The following is a 20,945-nucleotide window of genomic DNA, read 5'->3' as shown; positions in this document are numbered from 1 at the left end:
GCAGCAGAAGTAAGTTCAGAGTCCTCTCTGCTCAGTTCATACCTCTTGGATGACTCTTTTTTTGCAGTAACTTTTGAATATCCAGTACTGTATACTCCCTCTGATAGGGTTGTAAATCAGGGAGTTTCTTTTGTTTCACATGAGGTGGAAGGGGCAAGGGAATGCAATAACCTCTAGATGATATGCTTAGCACCCAGGAATTTGTCAGGTTGGTCCAGGTGTCTAGGTGCAGAAAACAATGACACCTGACCACCTCCAGAAACAGATAGCTTGGCAGCGCTCCAAGAGCACTGAAAGGCTCAACAAAGAAAGGTTCTCTGAAGCCCTGCTTCTGTGGACCCCATCTGCCTCTGGGGTGGCATACACCATTGAAACTTCCTCCTCTGCCTCTGAAGGAGAATCCTGCATTGATCCAGAAAAGATCCTTGAGATTTTCGAAACTAAGTCTTCTTACCACCTCACTGATTTCTGGAAAAAGTTCACCAAAATAAGTCTTCTTACCACCTCACTGATTTCTGGATAAAGTACACCGAGGGGTAGAAAACTTGATCTTGATGGCAGAAAAGGCCTTTCCTTCCTGCTTGCTGCAGGTAAGAGTCTCTTTGATGGATGGCCATATCAAAGAGAAGCCATCAAAAGGGGCATCGACAAAGGAAGCCTTGAAAGGTTCTGCAAAGTCACAAAATCTCATCCAGTCACGACTTATGACTGCAATACCTGAGCTAGCTGCCCTTGTGGTACCCTCTGCTGAATGGGAGAGGAGCCTCATGGAAATGTTAGACACGGAAGCAATAATAACCAATTGAGGAAATACTTTCTTGAAGTCCTCATCTGACATGGGCTCTGTGAGAGAGTTGGATAGCTCTTTGACCAACTCTCTCTGCAATCGAGTGAAATGTGCCAAGTAATTTAACAATTGCAACACAAATGTAGCTGAGGCGTAAATGCACGTACTAAACCTATCCATCTCTCGAGACTCCCTTTTCAGGGAATGGACAGAGGAGCTCTATTCGACTAGCTCCTTTTTGGTGGCTGCTGCCACAACCATGGCATCAACAGGGACACTTGCTGGACCTATGAATGACGCCTTTGAGGGGAGCAAAAAGTTTGTCTGGGCATTTAGGGATTGGCTCAATAGTGTCAAGCTCCTTCCAAACCCCATGGGAAACTAGGTCAATGAGTTTGTCTGCTGAGCGTGGTCCCCCAAGACATAGATGGGCCTGCCCTGAAGGCCTCCAAGAACACTGACTCTTCAAAAGGAGGTTGGGTCAATCAGCCACCTTTCTGCCCAAGAATCTCTAAGATGTCTTTAAAGGAGACATCCTCAGGTGGTGATCATGGGGATCCTTTTCCCTCATCACAGTCTGTGTCTTCTGTAAGTGACCCCACTGGGGAGTCTATGTGCCTCCTTTTGCACATTTTATTTCAAGGAAACTCCTCTGTGGGATGCTCAGGGGAGGTATCAGAAGAAAGAGGGGCTTCCGGGGGGGGGGGGCTTGGAGGTTCCTCAAGGAAGGCTGACCCTAAACAGGGATGATGGGCTTAGCAGTCAGATCCAGTAAAGGTCGAAGGGGAGGATTGAAGGCAAAATAAGTCATTTCTCTCTGAACGGACAAAGCCCTTTCCACAATCTGGAAAGCAAATGGACCCAGAGAAACTCTCTCCAACTCCCTCGAAGCCGAAACAGTTGAAGCATAGAAGGGAACCGCCCCGGATACATGGTCTTCACACAGAATTGGAACCGAGCTGTCAAGAGCCGAAGAAGCCACCCAAGAAGATCAGAACCAAACCCCTCCCCCCGGTTCCAACCAATATTCTGGATCAGAGACCCACTCTGATTCAACGATATCAGAGCAGAGCTGGTCAGGGTAACTGGAGCACAGGAAGGAAGCTTCTTGAGATCTGACGCCAACTCTCTTGGGTACTTAAGATCTCGGCACTCCAAAATCACTGGTCGGATCGGAGAAAGAGACTGAATCAGAGTAGCAGGGACACTCACACATCCAACTGTGGATGGAGCTGACAACATCCCATCTGGATTTGAGTTTTGAGAAACCTCCACATCATCCTGTCCATATAAACATATGACAGACTCCTGGAGGACGTAGAGAAGGCAACAGATGTAGGCCGGGAGTTTCTGGACAGAGTTTGGAGGAAAAGTTTCATTGGCAGTGTTGGGGAAACTGCCCTGATGGTGAACTCTGGAGTTAAGATCCTAATGCTTAGATCGCAGATCTTTGGATCTGAGATGGAAGAAGATGGCCTAGGAGAGGCAGTCACATTAGAGGTGCTTGTCGGATCCAAGGAACACCTTGGATTTGAAGGGGCAGAAATGGGTCACAGATCCAACAGTTTTGGATCCGATGTCTTGCAGACTTAGAGGCTCTGAAGAAGCTCTCCATGTCTTATGGGAGCGTTTTCTCAGCCCCATTGACCCAGAAAGGCTAGCTGAGGGGACTTGAGCCTCTGATGGTGAAGATGAAGCAGGCAACAGACCTTTTAGAATGAGTTTGTTCCTGAGATCAGCAATGGCTCGGGGGTTAAATGCCTCACAAATCCGACAATCTGACCACAAGTGATCTGGCCCTAAACAATATCGACATTTAGAATGGGCATCAAAATGGGGACTCTTGTGCCCACATTCCATACAGCACTTGAATCCAGTCAGCTTAACCATGATACAAAAATGCATCTGTGACTCCACACTCCACTTAAAAACTACAAGCAAATCAAAGAAAACAATACTTCCAAAATACAGCATTCCTGTAACTAACCACTACAAGGCAGAGAAAAAGAACTATATATAACCTGTTTTTTTTTAAACAACTCATAACTGAGAGAAACGGAAAGGCAGAAGTTCTCATCATAAACAGAGAAAGAGCAGGAAGGAAGGGAAGAACAAATTAATCCCTAATGCCTGTGAAAAAATGAAAGGAGGGGAGGAGAAGAATATGAGCAAAAAGGTACTAGCAATAAAGAACAACTTTATGAAGAAAAACTTGATTTATCATCACCCAAGGAGAAAAAGTCTAACGAGACCAGGAATCCATGTCATACCAGCTAGGTGGCAAATGACAGCTGAGGAAGCTACAGAATGTAGGGCATTATAGGTAGAGGGAGAAGCTCCAGTATAGGATCCCAGTCTGAAAAAAATGCAGCTGAATTGGATCAGAGGATTGGGGCCATAATCCAATACTGAGGAAGAATGAAAATGGCAAGATCAGACCCTCATTGTTTCATGGCATAGGAGCTATCACTTGATCTTCCTTTGCTTGCTGATAAACCAAACCAATGTCATATTGTCTGTCTGGTCCTGAAGTGCTTACAACAGCTAGAACTGCCTGTTATCTCTAGGACATTAATGTGGAAGGTTGATCTGTTCTGGACTCCATATTTCTTAGACCATTGCACCTTTGTAACACCCTCCTACACCTGTGAGAAGGCATCCATTGTAACCACTTCTGTCAAAGGCTGAAGAACAATTTGCTTGCTGGAATGTATGTAAGGTGGAATCTAGAATGAAAAAACACAGCCCAGCAGTTCAGGACCCGTAATTAGCAGCTACTTAATCCAACTTGTTCCGACCAAAGTAAAATTACTGTCAACAGCCAAAAGGTCTTTGAAAACAAACAGTCTTTATTGAAACAAAATGCTCCAAGCACTTTCACCCGTATATTATCAGGCTTTTTCAAGGAATTCCGTATATTTACTCAGAGGAGATCTCTGTCTAACATACAAAGCTATGTCAAACCCAGAGCTGTTGGACATGCTCCACTTAAAGAAATCCCAATCCCTCTGAGCTACACGCTCTAGGGACCTAAACCTTGTCACCACAATAAACAGAACATGTTATAGGGATAAATTCCTGTCCCACAAACTTCCCATACTCTGGAACAGACTACCTATCTATGTCAAACAGAGCTCCTCATTAGCACTCAAGAAAAATCTTGATGATTAGATGGGAAATAGGAAATTCACCCCAGGGATCACTTCTGTGGCTTTGCTTGACAGGGGCACAGGAAAATAATTTTCTTGGGTGGCGAAAGCCAGGGTACCTTTTTGGCTAGGCTTATACAGGCCCTAGGGCTAATAGCCTAGTACCTACCTATGAACCTATAAGAAAACCTGATCACCCCTACCCAACACAGCTTTTGCTCCCACTACAGCACCACTACTGCACTCGTTTCCTTTATTAACTCCATCTCCCTAGCCTGAGACAATAAATTATTGTCCTGCCTGATTTTAGATCTCTCTAAAGCCTCTGACATGGTCTGTCACCCCATCCTCCTCTCCAAACTCTCTCAACTCAACTTCTCTTCAGCAACTATCTCCTGTTCAAAAGCTACCTCACAGACAAACACCAATCCGTAAAACGGCTCTCTACTACATCTCCTTTTTGCCCCATCAAAATGGGGGGCGCACAAGGCTGAATTTTAGGTCCCCTTCTTTTTTAACATCTTTACTAAACAACTTCACACATTCTGTCCTCAGTCATCCCTCATACAGTATGCAGAAGACTCCACAATCATCTCTGTTGCCGACAAACCCTCCAACCTGCTAACTCTGACACAAACATCTTTCAACCTCACTGAAACATGGCTTATTAACAACCACCTCATACTTAACCCTAAAAAGACAAAATGTCTTCTATTTCTGCCAAAATTGCTTTATTATCTTAAATCCTCATTTACAATCTCTATCCTTAACAACACTACTATCATAGCTGAAACCCACACTAAGCTCCTTGGAGCAACAGACAACCAACTTAAATCTGACCTTCATGTGCTTCACAGTATCAAGAAAATCCACCAAAAGATTGGCCTACTGTATAGAAAAAAAGGGTTCTTTACACCCATTTCCAAGATATCACCTGCCCAAGCATACCTTCTCCCTAACCTCTTCTACAGCTCCCTAATCTTAACCAACTTACAGTCCTCACTACTTTCCAAACTCGAAACTACCTACAAGAAAGTTGCTAGATTTGCAGCTAATCTGCCTTCCAGATCACACCACTGTCACTGTCTCCAGACACACAGCTGGCTAGTTTCCTAACCAACTCTTATTTACATAACTTCTCGTTACCCATCCCATCCTGAATAAGCCCTTTTCCTACCCTAGCATCTGCTCACTTGTATCTTTTCATAAGCCCCCTCAATTCCTCATAAGCTCCGACCAATCTCTCTTACAGATTCACAAACCTAAAAAATCTATTGGACAGAATCTTTACAACTACTTCCTTGCTCTTTCATGGAACAAGCTACCCATGACCCTCAGAAATATTACCCACATCCATGAATTCAAGAAATCTCTCAAAAGGTACCTTAACAGCACCTGGACCTGCCACTGTAATCACCTCACTTGAACACATCCCTTTCTCCTTCACTATCCTCCCTATTCCTCACTTCACTACTACTATAACTCACTAATTGCACTGAATTGTACAGTTCTCCACTGATGAAAACCCAATGTGTCTTTTGCCAGTGTTTAGTTATTACTTAATTCTATACTTGCTACTCAGATTAAATGTCTCTGTTGCCGTTTATCTTACACTGTTATGGACATTCGCTTAATTGTTTTATTGTATATTTGTTTTTAACTATATTTTACTTTAATCTTATAATTTTTCTTAACTTGTTGTTCTGTGGGGCCTTTTGGACATTGACTGAATTGTTTTACTGTATATTTTTTTACTATATTCTACTTCAATCCTGTAATTTTTCTTGCTTAGTTGTACTGTGGAGTTTTTCTCCCTGGGCCTTCGCTGAAAAAGGGCTTTTGCTCACTCAGACAATCCTGGTCAACAAATGTCTTATAAATAAATAAATATGAGTGGTAGATTCATACCTTTGAGTGGTAGAGTCATATCCCAACATATCTCTCACCTCTGAAACAGACTTCCACTACATGTAAAGCATCCTTGCCACCTTACAGATAAACCTTGATAAATGGAAGGGCAGGCTCAAATTCTCCTCTGGTATAGCATGTCTAGCATTCCTTGAGGCTTAAGGGAACTTTTGAATAGGAGTTTTTGGTTAAGCTTGAATTTGTTTGCATACTAATTGCCTAATACTCATCTATGAGCCTATGCTTAAAGCTGCAAACAAGAACAGGAGAAGAGGTGGAGAAGCAATGGGTGTCATGGAAGTTAGGGGAGGAGTTCAAACTTGAGGAAAAGCTAAGATGCTGAGTTTGGTGTTGCCTACGATGATCAGTCATTCAATTTGAAGTAGATGAACTGAATATTTAAGATGTAATGTTATTTCTGAAGTGAAAAGAACAATACCATATTTGCAGATACTGCAGGGGATAATTACAGAATGGATGTGAGACAGCATTTTTAGAATGGATGTTAAAACTTCTCCAATGAAGAAACTGCAGGTGCCAAACACATGTACACTAAAAGATAAAAGTGAGGGAGAAAACAGTAGTTGCTTTTAGGTCGTACTAGATAGACAATCATTGAAGAATGTAGGGATTACGATGGTAATAAATCAAAACAATCCATATTAGCTAATCAGATTTCCTGCTTTTGTGTAAGCATTAGTTTTTAAGTATACACAAACCTATTGCTCTTTGCTACTGACAGCTGATCAAGAACACAGTGGAACAGAGAAACAAAACAAGTAACATTACCTGTTTCTAACAGTTTCTAGAACTGTTTCAGCCACACTACACTGCTGAGGTATGAGATCTTGAAGGAATTTGGAATTCTGCCGCAACTGGGAGTCTTTAAAACTCTTAATGATCACGGTTTTCAGAAAATCAAAAACCTAAAACAGCAGGAACATAAGAAAGAGAAGTTCATTAATTTGTATAATGAACTATAAAACCTGTTGCAACAAATTTTTCCTGTCTACTGCTGTCCTTTAATGTACTATAATCAAATCTGTAGTCTCATTTGTCTTGTTCTGGCATCAATTACTCTGTACTTGAGCTAATGTGGTATACTCAAATAGTTCAACATTTCAATATTGCACACATTTTCAGGTTCATATTGTGTTAAGCTTTCATCCTTTTTATGCTCTATACCACCATCACAGGAGTTCAGTTTTACTTCTGCTGCAGTTTCCGACCTCACATTTCCACTACTACCAATGAGTTAAAATTTTCCAGGTCAGCAGCCATTTCTGTGGTAATTAAGGGCATTGGTCTGAAATCGTAACTGTACTACTACACCCACAAAATGCTGTTAAAAATCCTTCTAGGCAAACTCAAAGAAGACCAACTGCATTGTTTATCAAAAGGAAAAATGTCAAAGGCATGGCATATAAATAGGAAAATAATAAAGGTCCAAATCAAAAGTTTGTTTGTGTCTTTCGGCTTTTCCTGGTTAGGGGTCGCCACAGCAGAACTCCGGTCCGCTAGTGATTGGCAGTTGATTTTTACGTACCGGCTTGCCAGGCCTGACGCACAACCTTCAACGAAGGTATGCCCATTCACGCAGGTCTCCACGCAGAAGACGCTCTAGCTGAGAATCGAACAATTAAAAATATCAGCCTACTCAAGCTACAAACTAGATCACCACTACAGCATTATGACATGAAGGACATATCAAAATAACCTATATTATAAAACGGGCAAGAAATACTGACTACTCAGACTGCTACTTAACTGTGCATCAGATGAGTTCCACACACAGTATAAAACTAGTGAAATCCATGTACAGCTCACAGACAGTCACATATTCTTTCTCCAACACAGTCTACAAAATCTCACTAGCATACATTGTTACTGCACCACTAACTATGACCTGCAATGGAAGAAGACTCTCCAGTCAACTTCTTTCTATAAAGAAAAAAGAACAGAAATAAAGTACAGTTGTGCAAGTAAACATACTATAAAAGCACAGGCTCAAATGTTCACTACTGTAGTGGCCTCTGCTATATGGGTAATGTCTTACCCAGGAAATAACAGACAGACATCTTCCAAAGCTTCAGTGACACCTTCCACATGCCTAGACCATTACACAGCTCAAGAGGAGTAGAAGAAAGGGAGCAATTTGGGTACCAAGCCATTCAGATCCTTCATGTCAACTGAGAGAGGTAGGCTAGAGCCCTAAAAAAGTTAGTGCTAGGAAACTAAATTAAAGGTCTTCATTCTAACAACAAAAACATACAAAATAAGAGGACAGAAGAAGGAAGGTAGCAGCTACTGCAGCAGTAATAATTCAAACATATAAGCTTATGGTTAGTTTACTTAAAAAACTGTATTGTGTTCACCATTTGATCACTGCTGCGGTAGCCTTAGCTATATAGGTAGATCATAATTTTAACTTTCTGAGAGAAGAAAGAATGAGGGTCCAGGAACCCATGGAGAATGGTTCCAGCAAAGCCTGTCATAGACTTGGAGGAGGATTCTACTTTGTAGTGTTTTTTAAAGGTATGCAGAAGACTAAGTTGCTGCATCTAAACTCTAACCCTTTCCAAAAAGCCACAAATGAAGGCATGACCCTGAAAGAATGAGCGTTGACTCTCCCTGAAATTGTCTTGTGGTGGTGGCTATAACAAAACGTAATAGCATGAAGCAACCATTTAGAAATAGTCTCCTCTGACACAAATTGCACAAGTTATCATCTTCACAGGAAATGAACAACTGATTAGAGTTCCTAAAATATTTTATTTTGTCACAATTGTACCAGAGCTGTCCATGGAAATCCAAGGTATGGCATATCATTTCTCCCTCATTTTTAGATCATGTTAAGAAGACACAGACAGACATCTTGGCTCAAAGTAAATGTGGATAACAATTTAGGCATAAATGAAGGATTAGCTCTTAAGGAAACCTTATGTTTGTGGAAAATGAGATAAGGTTGACCCACCATTAGAACATGCAGCTCATTGATTAGGAGAATATATGAGGGATTACAGGCAAAAATTAAAGTGGGTAGGTTCCTCTCTGATAAGTTCTGTTTGAGCAGAGAAGCCAGGCAGGGGTGTCCTCTTTCCCTACTGGCAAAGAAAATAAGGGACTTGGACAAAGATATAACTGGTATGCTAGTGAAAAAAAAACTGGCTTTATTTGCAAATGATATTATTTTATACTTGATAGAACCAGAAAATGATATATCAGTGTTGTGGAATATTTTGAGACGATTTTGAGTCTTTTCAGGCTACACAATTAATGAAGATGAAACAAAGGCAATAGCTGTAAACTATCTACCCACACATAAATTGGTTAAGCAATACCTATATAGAATATATATATATATATATATATATATATATATATATATATATATATATATATATATATATATATATATATATATATATAGTGACATGATAAAATGAAGTACTTGGGAATATGGATTAAAACGATTCTATTTTATATACAGGTCAGGCATATGTTTATCAACCAGAGGAAAAGTTGTGGATAGCAATTAATAAAGAGTTGCAGGATATTATATGGGAGGGTGAAGACGGCAAGAGTCAAGAGGGATAAGCTGATACTTCCAATGCAACAATGTGGTTTGGCATTAGCTTATTTGAAGGGGTATTTCAGAGCTACACAACTAAGGCTCCTATACACAGCACTCACAGAAGACTATAATTTGAAGTGGAAAGGGATGATGACAAGACAGGGGAGAAGCTCAAGAAACAAGGAGAGACTGGGATTTTGGATGCAGCCCTTTAAGGAAAATAACCATGACCAAACATAATATCATATTCAATGTAGCAGAATGTATTCAAAGAACTACGCCAACACGGGGATGGAGAAAGCAGATTCTGCTGACAGGGATGACTGCACTTAGGAATACAGACAATTGGCAAGAGGTGGCTGGAAATTACTGGAGAAAATTGGCAAAGGAACCAAGGTATACGGAATAAATAACTATAGAGAGGAAGGTAACAGAATAGGAACAGGCCACACATTTATTTGGACCGCAAAACCAATCTCCACCAAACGTGGTAAAGAAACAATGAATTCACCACAGAAAACAAAAAAAATCATCACTGCAAGCTGTAAAGTCAGGCTGACTAAGTGCTTGCTACCACCAAATAAGTCCAAAACTGTTGTTCGTAAAAGCAAGAAATATTTATTGTAGAACACAATGAATAGAGTGCTTTTGCCTACCATAAACCTAGGGCATCATCAGAGTTGAAAACAGCACATTACTCAATCCTTAAAGAAAAAAAATCAAACACAGGTGACCCTTATCTAATATAACTGCTTAAAGACATACACCATATCATAAAAAATTCATTCTGAAAAAAAAAAAAACATATAGAAATTTACACTTTAAAAGCTTGTATGTTGTCAGGTATATAAATACCTTATAATGAAGACATTTTAACTGTGCTCTTAGCTTCAATAGGCTGCTAATAGAATAAGCTTCATTAATACCAGGGCTAGCCATGGCATTCAATCTTTGCCAGTTCTTTATATTCCAACATATTTTTGCACCACCACACCACGATTATTCATTTGCACTCTATAATAAAGAATAAAATGTTTTTAAAATTAGTGCATTTGGTAGAATGGGCATAGAGAGCATCTGACTCTACAGCTTGCAGTGGTGAGTTTTTGCTTTCTCTGGTGAATTCATTATTTGGACCACAGGCTAGAAACTGCCTTCCCTATCAAGGATTGATATTGGAGTAGAGATAAAGAGAAAGAAATAGGGGGTCCTAAGCAAAAGACCAGCAATGGTAGAGTTTTTAGTAAAATCTAGAACAGAAGCTGCTGTTAAAAAAGGGATAATTAATGCAGCATATAAAATATTGCAAGATAACTATAAGAATCAATCAGTGGAGGTTAGAAAGGACTGGGAAGAGAGATTAGATAAGCAATTCACAAAGAAACAATGTGACGATATATGTAAGACTCCCAAATATACAACAAAATCTGGAGATTTAGAATATTTGCCTGTAAGTGTTTATATATGTATTTTTATACCCAAGAAGAATTTTTCCTCGGGTAGATAGCAAATGTCGGGAGGTGTGATGGGGAGAAAAAGGTAAATGAGAATATATTTTTGGGGATTGTAATGAGTTTGCAGACTTTAACATTTCCCTACAGACTAATCTATCAGAAATACTGGGTGAGCAAACTTGTATAACTAAGGAAATGATTTTTTGAGCTATGATATAGAATTGGAATTGCCTAGACATAGTAAAGCCTTGCTGATTCAAATTATGGTGGCTGCCAAAGAAGCAAATACTAGAAAATGGAAATCAAAGTCTAAACCAACTGTACAAGAAGTAAGGAATATAGAACCAGAGATAAAACAATTGGAAATTAGATCTTTAGAAAAGTGGTAGGAGCAAATTACATAAAAAAATGAAATTGTGGGAAGAATACATGCAGAATAATGTTTTGTAGGAGGAATGAAGTTTAAAAGAAAGCAGATTTGAAGGACTATGTAATGTTTGACTGACAGTGGTTGGATAGATTATACGTAATGTATAATGTTTGCAAGTAAAATATGTCAATATAGTTTGTTTCATTTATATAAACATATAATTGCCTATATCCCAAGTGATAATTTAATAAAGCTATTTCTTGTTTAAAAAAGAACTTGCAGCTCAGATACTCTTCTTGCAGAGGTCAAACCATTTAGTAACAATGCTTTCCATGTTAATAACCTCAAGACAGCCTGAGGAGCTGCTTCATTTGGAACAACAGTTAGTTTTTCCAAGACAAAATTCTGATCCCAAGGAGAAGCCACTGCTTTTCTAGGAGGCTTAGTATTAGTCACATGAAACTGAATTGAAAGAGGAGGATCCATGGGCAGACATGCTAAAATGGTCATCAAAATAAACCTTGAGGGTAGAAGCAAGACAAACCAGAAGACAATAACTCACACAAATGTAGAACCAGAAAGACATTATCCCTGAAAAGATACTGGCTCCTGTCTTGGCACCAAAGAGAAATGCGTTTCCATTTACTAATACATGATTTTCTAGTAGCAGGTTTTACTTGTCTACTTTAATACCTCCTGCATGTAATCAGAAAATAGGTGCCTAAAAGGTATTACGATTCTATCATTCAAGCACTTGGTTGCAGTTGTTTAAGGTCAGAATGTATCAAACACCTGTTGTCCTGTGTGAGCAGATCCAGTCTGTTATAAAGCTCATGATAATTGTCCCTGGCCATTTCCAAAAGAAGGGAGAACCACAGTTGCCTGGGCCAGAATGGAGTCACCACAATGATATTTGGAGAGTCCTTCTCAATCTTCAGAATGACCCTGGATATTGGTGGAAAAGCATACAGAAACATTTCTGTCCAAGGAATAAAAATATGTTTCAGGTCTTCTTGCATGGAGTCTTGGAGCAAAACCTTGAGGTGTTCCTCACAGCTGCGTCAATTTGTGGAAGACCCCTCTGATTCAGTTTCCATTCATGAGGGTCTGCCCTCGTCCTGATTAGCTTGTCTACTACAAAATTTTGCTCTGACAGTATGTAATGGCGTCTGGAAATAGTTATAATGGTCCTGGGGACCACGGATGAATCACAGTGCTGAGAGCATTTATCAGTGTCAACATCTCTTTTATGCTTGTGTGTTTTCATCGGTCTTTTCTGTTCCAAAACCCCACACTTTTATCCCCATAGCGACTATTCTCCAAGCAAAGTCTGAGGAGTTGGTTGTTAAAAATTATGCTGGAGACGAAAGGGAAAATGTGAGATCTGGATTCTGGTAAAACTGGTCTTGACACAAAAAATCCTCAGAAGGTGAATGACCTAGGTACCAGATGCACTTGCTATTAAAGAAAGGTGAGTGAACAGCCTGGTTCGTTTTTGTTCATTTAGGTGGATTTTGCTTATTGAAGTTGTTTGAGACCACTGAATTTTTCTCATGCGGAACTTTGCTGCAAGAATCATGAGAACTGTAGATGCCATGAGACTTGAGAAATTTGAAAACATTCCCAGGCTGAGAAAGAAGTCTGAGAGGGAAAACTTAGAAATACATACAGATACAGCTTTTTCCTATGGAAGAAAAACTCCTTGAATTGAGGTGTCTCGGAGACACCCAGGAAAATAATCATGTGAGAAGGGGTTAAAACAATACTTTTGTATGTTATGAAACCCAGCCTGTGCAGGAAACCTCTAACCGAAGTAAGATTCCTGACATACTGAAAAAGAATCTGCAAGGATGAGCAAGTTGTCTAAATAAGGAAAAATGTGAATACTTTGGATTCTGCAGTCTAGAGCTAGTTACTTTGTAAATACCCTTGAAACAGTGGATAGACCAAACGATAATGTATAGAACTGATAATACTTTCCACGTCTAGATCACACTTAAACATCTGAAATCTAAATCTATAGGAATATGATGAGCATCTTTTAAATCTGAAATCACAAGAAAATTCCAATGAGGAATGAGGGGAAACAAATGAACTTGCGCAATATCAAAAAATGGTTTAGGAAGTAAAGACCGAGAACTGGATCCATAAATCTTTCTTTGGCACAAACATTCTTAAATAAAACCATTCTCCTAGCTGAGGAGGAGAGAACACTTCGACCACACCCATGAGTCAGCAGGTACTGAAAGAGGAGGGAAAAAGAGGAGTTTTGTCTGGTGAAAGAGGGAGAATTTCTTAAAAAGGAGGCAGAGACTCCCACTGCCATCTTTAACATTGATTAATTAGTTTCACAACTCATCTATCTAAAATTACCTATTGTCAAAGAAAGAAAGGGAAGTTCAGACCTTCTAGAAGGACTAAAGTGTGACAGAGTAGGCATGTGGAGGGGATTCTTGTAGACAGCCAAACATATTACACTGCTTGTTGGGGGGGGGGGGGGGGTCTTTTCTTTTTGGAACCTTCCTAGACAGTCATCAGTAGAATCATAAGCACATTTTAAACTATGGGTAGCCACTCAAAACAGAGAAGCAATCAAGTTATACAAAATTTTTGTTTTCCTCACAAGAGGAAATATATGTCATAATATTCCTTATTTTCTTAAAACAGGCAAGCATAAAGAAGGGAGGGGGGGGTTGGTAATAACCAAATGGTTAGAAGCAGCTGATTTCACCAGAGAAATAACTGCAGAGTCTGATATGGAATTAGTATATAAAAAAACTTGTAAGACTGAATCTATCGGCTTTCTTGGGAGCAGCAAACTTGTCGTCAGACAAAGTACAGTTATGTACACCTACCATAAATGTAGATGTTCGAGTGTCTTCACTGTTGCAGTCATGACTGAAGGGTTCTCCCCTGCCGGCAGGCAGCCCTCGGTCGGCCAGAATCCCAAAGTCTGGGTCCGGCGTCGACTGTTCAACCATGCTCCCTGACGTCAGAGCGCCAGGAGTACAAAGCTGACAGCCGACGCCATCTTCTCCAGTTTTTCTTGCCCCAGAAGTCAGGAGTCCCAAAATGAAAAAGGTCCCATAACCTTTGCAAATACACCTCAGAAGAATGGTGAAAAAAAAGGAAATACACAAAAGTAAAAATAAGAGGGGACAGGAGGGAGGGAAACCCAGACTGCAACAGTGAAGACACTCGAACATCTACATTTATGGTAGGTGTACACAACTGTACTATGTTCATCGTGTTTCACTGTTGCAGTCATGACTGTAGGGTAGAATCCCAAAGCTGAAAGAAAGGGAGGTGGTCATAAAGAAGAAGGCGGCTAAAGGCCCTGCAAGACTGCAGAGGCAAAGCCTGCCCTAGACTTGGAGTAGAGAGGTAGATTGTAGTGCTTAGAAAAAGTATGCACTGAACTCCAAGTTGCAGCTTCCAAAATGTCTTTGGTAGGAACTCCCCTGAGGAAGGCCGCAGAAGTGGCAGCAGCTCTGGTGGAATGAGTCCGTATACTCCCTGGGATTTGCTTTCCATGGTGAGAATAACAAAATCCGATTCCATGAGCAATCCATTTAGAAATGGTCTGTTTTGAAATGGCTTTACCTTGGGAACTTAAAGCATAAGAAACAAACAATTGTTCTGATTTTCTGATGTCCTTGGTTCTGTTCAGGTAAAAACGTAGTTGTCTGTGTACATCCAAGGAATGTAAGATCCTTTCCCCTTTATTTTGAGGAGTGGGGAAAAGGTTGGCAAGTGGATAGTTTGATTTAAGGCCACTTTGGAAGCCACCTTAGGCATGAAGGTAGGATTAGTCCTCAAAGATACCCGGTCTTAATGAAAAATAATATAAGGTTCCACAGCCATAAGAGCTCGTAACTCTGAAACTCTCCTGGCAGGGGTTAGGGCTAACAGGATAGCTGTCTTCCAAGATAAAAACTTGATGTCAGAAGAGGCAGCAGGCTCAAAAGGAGGCAAGGTTAGTTTTTCAAAAACATAGTTGAGAACCCAAGCAGGAATAGGAGGAGATCTAGGAGGTCTTAAGTTCTTAGCTCCTCTGAGAAACTGTCTCATGAGCTGGTGGGAAAAGATGGGAGGGTCTGTATTATAATGAGCAGAAATAGCAGAGGCATGTATCTTAATGGAAGAGAAAGAGAGACCCTTATTGTAAGAGATCTGTCAAGTAAAGTAAAATTAAAGTAATTTTAGGAATAAGAGGATCAGAATCCTGAGCCTGCATCCAGGAACAAGATCTTTTCCATTTTCCTGCATAAGATTTTCTAGTGCTAGGACGTCTGGCTTCTAAAACGACATCCATAACCTGCTTGGGTAGGAAAGAAGAAATCAAAGGCCCTGGATTAACCAGGCCGCAAGGCTGAGAGTTCTGACATGAGAATGTAGAACCTGACCCTGATGTTGGGACAGAAGGTTCGGAGACTGAGGTAAAACCCAAGGGGGCTACAGGCATAGGTTTTTTAGGGTTGGATACCAAAATTGCAGAGGCCAATTTGGAGCCAGCAAGATTATCATCTTGGGCTTGTCCTGTTTTATCTTCAATAAAACACGTGGAAGAAGAGGAAGAGGGGGAAAGGCATATCCCGAGAGGTTCCTCCAACTGAAGGACAGGGCATCCACTTCCCAAGCTTCTCTGTGGAAAGTCCTGGTGCAAAAATTCTGTAGTTGATGATTGAGATGGGATGCAAAGAGGTCTATGTGAGGACATCCCCAGACTGCTGTTATCATCCTGAATATTTTGGTGTCCAGCATCCACTCATGTGGATCTGAAAGGTTTCTGCTCAGACTGTCTGCCAGGAAGTTTTGTTTCCCTGGTAGAAACTGAGCTTGAAGATCCAGACTGCAAGCTAGAGCTGTGTTCCATAGATCCATGGCTAGTCTTCAAAGGGGGTAGGAATGAGATCCCCCTTGCTTGTTTATGTACCACATAACTGTGGTGTTGTCTGTCCGTATTAGTAGTTGTCCTGGTTGTAAAAGATTCCTGAAGGCCAATAGAGCTTTCTGAACGGCTAACATTTCCTTTAAGTTGATATGCAGGTGCTTGTGATCCTTTGTCCAAAGGCCCTGCAGACAATTGCCCTGAAAATGGGCTCCCCAAGCATAATCCGAGGCGTCCGTGGTTAGAATCTGAATGGCCGGAGGCAGACGGAAGGGTTTCCCTTTGTTTAGAGCACATGCCCTGGACCACCAAAGAAATTCCTTTTGAAGGCAAGGAAGGACGGAGATCAGCATGTCTAAACTGTGGCAATGCTGAGACCATACACTTTTTAGGTACCACTGTATTTTCCTCATGTGTAGTCTTACATATGGTACGAGAAGGATGCAGGAGGCCATGTAACCCAGCCTGCAGGAATTTCCTTGCAGATAGTTGAGTTAAAGTTGCCAAGGTTCTGAAAGTTGAAGCCAGCTGTAATTGTTTTTCAGATGTCAGAAATGCCATCTGGGTTGTGGTGTTTAGAAGTGCACCCAGAAAAGTTATTTGTTGTGATGATGTCAAATCTGACTTCTTTTATGTTTACAGAGAATCCCAGGAACTTGAGGAGGTTCTGTACAAATTCTAGATGTTGGAGTAAGACATCCTTGCTGTCTGCCTGAATTAGACAATCGTCCAGATAAGGGTAAATTTGAATTCCCTTGAGTCTGCAGTAAGCTACTACTGGAGCCAGGCATTTGGTGAAGACCCTGGGCGCAGTAGACAATCCAAAGGGCAGCGCAGAGAATTGAAAGTGCCTCGATCCGGCCTTGAACCTGAGGTATTTTCTGCGATCCTGCCTGATGGGAATGTGTAAATATGCCTCCTTTAAATCCAAAGTTACCATCCAAGCATCTTTGGACAGCATTGGAAGTAGCTGCTGTAGAGTAAGCATCTTGAATTTTGGAATCTCTAGAAAGGTGTTCAAGACCGACAGATCCAGAATGGGTCTCCATGAGTTTTGCTTCCTTGGGACTAGAAAGAGCCTTGAGTAAAAACCTTTTCCCATCTCTGAAAGTGGGACCAGTTCTATGGCATTCATAGCCAAAAGAGCTTCCACCTGGTTTAAGGCCTCCGTCCATTGATGTTTTGGAAGGTCTGGCCATCTGCTTGGCCATGGCAAGGTATGAAAATGGAATTTGTAACCTCTTAAAACCACATCCAAAACCCACTTGTCTTGGGTTATTTGAGTCCAATTTTGATAAAAAAGAAAGAGTTTTCCTCCGAGAGGGGCTTCCAGGCAAGAAGTTCCTGTAGCCCAACAGAGGGAGTCATTGAGTCTGTTTCCTTTGAGTTTGTGACATGTCCTCTCCTCCCCTAGGGGTGGAAGCAGTCCACTGTCTTGGTCTATAAGAAGCTTGTGTTTGAGGCCTTCCTCTGGAGCGTCTATATCTACCGCTCTGAGGCCTGTCTGAAGTGGGAAAGGACCAATTTCTAGAAGGCCAATTCCTGCTAAATCTAGGTGGCTGTACCTGTAAGAAATCTTTAACTGTTTGCATGGATTTCGCCTTATCCTCCATCTTTTTAATCACCTCTTCAGCTTTTGATCCAAACAAAACATTATGCTGAACAGGAGCATCCAATAATTTAGCCTTTACTTGTTTAGGCAAATTTTGTTCCTTTAGCCATGCATGCCTTCTAATGACTGTGCCAGAGGCCGCAGCCCTACAAGAAGCCTCCAATGCATCAAATCCACAGTGTAAACCATGCTTCCCAACTTGTTCAGTGGCATGCAATAAGTCATGTAATTCCTTATCATCTGCACAGGTAGAAATGGAAGTAAGCTTTTGTTTTAAAACAGACAAGAGAAATTGCTGGTATTTTAGCATATGAAACTGACAGTTTAAAGCCCTAATGGACAAAGTAGCAGAAGTGTACACCTTTTTGCCCCATCTTTCTAAGGATCGAGAATCCTTTTCAGTAGGAATGGGATTTTTGGCAGAAGCGGCCTTAACTCCCTTAGGACCCTGAGAAATGGTTTCAGGGTCAGCAGAAGGGTTCTTGTATAAAAACTGATGGGAATCAGGAACCCTGTAATATCTATCAGGCTTAACAGGAGCAGGAGGAAAAGAGTCAGGGGTAAAGTTAGCCTCCGAAAAGGCATCATCCACAATATCCAAAACTGGAGGAATAGCCAGGGGTCTATGTTGGGGAAAAAGAAGAAAATCCCTCAGTCTTTTCTTAGATTCCGAATACTCCTGTCCTTCCCAATGGAAATGTTCCCTCATTTCATGCAAAGTTTCCCCAAAAGGGAAATCCTCAAGGGGAGAAGCTGAAGGAATGGATTCCTCAGCATCAGAATCCTCATAAGCGGGGAAAGAATATTCCTGATCAGAAGAAGAAACTGAGGAAACAGAAGCCTGATCAGAGGAACCATAATAAACATCCTGCCTTGGCCTTTTATCTGGAGGGGGATGAGAACCCCTAATCACAGTAAGTAAATCCTCTGCCATCTTGAGTAACTGTTTCTGTGACTTAGGAGCCGGTTCAGAAGAGGCCTGTGTTGTAGTCTTTGATTTAGATGGAGTCTTTGCCTTTGCCTTTATTAGAAGCTGAGTAGGCCTGAAAACCCCTTCATAAGCCGGTACCTGCACAGCGGCTCCGGACCCATCCGAAGGAGCATTGTCCGAAGGTCCTGCAACAGAAATATTTAAAGGCCTGGTTGGCTCCTCATGAGAGTCCGTTTCGGCCGTCGGTTCTGAAATGGCCGACGACAGGGGCTGCAAAAGCGCCTCACTGACGACGGCCGAACCTGAAGCTGGCTCCGCTTGTGCACTATCATCAGATTTGGACCTCGGAGGCCTGTCTTTATCCTTGCGACGTTTGTGAACTCCGGTAGCCGGAACCGTATCAGACGACATTTTGTAGTTAAAGCGCCTACCGAAGTAATGAAAAGCAAAATCGTACCTTCGCTTAATTGTACGTTGATTGAATCTAGCACAAAACCGACAACTAGCTACGTCGTGGTCAGGGCCTAAGCAAGGAATACAGTAAGAATGAAAATCCTTATGAGGTATTTGCTTCCCACATGAAATACAATTATTAACTTTTTCTGACATCGGAGTGGAGCAAGAAAAAAGTTTCCCCAACGGGGTACTTAGCTTTGAGTGGAGAAGAAAATCTTCGGACTGAAGTATATCAGAAAAATTCGTCAGGAGTCAGCCGACTGTCACTTGCGAACTGCTATGACCGCACGGCAAGAAAGACTGGAGAAGATGGCGTCGGCTGTCAGCTTTGTACTCCTGGCGCTCTGACGTTAGGGAGCATGGTTGAACAGCCGACGCCGGAACCAGACTTTGGGATTCTGGCCGACCGAGGGCTGCCTGCCGGCAGGGGAGAACCCTACAGTCATGACTGCAACAGTGAAACACGATGAACATGTTCCATGCTGTCATAAAAACATCCTCCAATGCTGAAAGAACTTCTTTGAAGACATTGGAATGACATTATGCTCTTAGAGAAACAACAGATTCACTCTGAAAATAGTTTCAGAAATAAGAGTCATTAGAAAGGACTTTCAGATTATGAGGATAGTGTGGCTTCTGCATCAAAAATAGGACAAAAAAAACAGAATTTGTCCCTTCACAATCATTTTATAGTTTATAATTATTAATCTCCTCAGAAAATGAAGAATCCATTTTTCTCTTACCAGAAACTGCTGGACTGAAAGGATCAACAGCCTGCACTAAACTGAGACAAGCCCAATAAATCACTCCTCTGTTAAGTACTTGAAACAGGGGAAGACCTGTCTACATTTTTGCTTCTATTTCACAGGAATTTCTGAAGAAGCAGACCCACTTTTGCAAGAAAACCCTCCCTAGAAACAGGCAATCCAGAGATGAATTCCCTGCTCCATCTCCTGGGACCAACAAGAGTGCCAGAGTGGTTTGCCACTGCCTCCCAGGGGCACTTCAACAGCCCCAGGGATGCATCTAACCCCCAAGTCCATGGTGGCTGCAGGGACTATACCAAACAGAGCCAAGGAAAGAAATTAATGGACTGCAGAAACAGATAGCCATAGTAGTCACCCATCTGTGGATGAGGTACTTGATCTGCCTGTAGTCATGGCAAAGGCTGTTTATTATTATTATTATTATTATATATATATTTTGTGGGTGGTAGGTGGTTCTATGGTGAAGCTAAAAAAAGATGCCCAATTCACAGGGAATCCTAGTAGCAGTGGTCAGTAAAACAGCCAAGTATTAAAAAAAGTAAAACATTCCACCAAAAACACCAGTGAAAAGCACTTTAAATACTTACTCCAACCACCAAAATTAAAACAACTTTCAGTAAGTAAATAGTTTAATTAGTTTTAATATTTCCCCCACAAGCATAAATAATAATGCTCCTGTTTAAAGGTTACGAAAAGTCATATGACAGACAATAAAAACACTTTTCCCTAACTTAAATTTTTTTTAAACATTTTAAAAATTAACCGTAACTCTGCCGTGAACACTGAGTTCATATTTTCACTACACCATCCAGAGACCAATACCATTTCAACAATGACAATGAATTTATTTAACTCGCATCCCAAATATAACTTCCAAAAATGACTATGAAATATTTACAAATAAAACTACAACAGCACAATGCAGTTAGGTAGAAATATCCCTAAAATGACTACCCTCAAAATGTTTTACCATAACTCTAGACAAAGAGTCTTAATCCTACACTTCAGATACTTTTGTCTGGCAGTTGGCACAGAGGGTTAATGTG

The 20,945-nt window shown here is 41.1% G+C and overlaps 1 protein-coding gene across 2 annotated transcripts in view; it reads right to left on the bottom strand.

Annotated features, from left to right (window-relative positions):
* FANCI (FA complementation group I) overlaps positions 1–20,945 on the bottom strand; it is a 2,406,750-nt gene that overhangs the window by 1,586,998 nt on the left and 798,807 nt on the right. For both annotated transcript variants that reach the window (XM_044078210.1, XM_044078208.1), the window contains exon 12: positions 6,634–6,770. In XM_044078210.1, coding sequence (XP_043934145.1) covers positions 6,634–6,770 — 137 coding nt within the window. The remainder of the gene's footprint in view (positions 1–6,633; positions 6,771–20,945) is intronic.

This window comes from Protopterus annectens, chromosome 7.part0 (assembly GCF_019279795.1).
Source record: "Protopterus annectens isolate FY-2018-M chromosome 7.part0, PAN1.0, whole genome shotgun sequence".
Lineage (NCBI taxonomy): Eukaryota > Metazoa > Chordata > Ceratodontiformes > Protopteridae > Protopterus > Protopterus annectens.
Note: the sequence above shows the minus strand (reverse complement) of the source record. Positions and strands in the feature narration are given on the sequence as shown.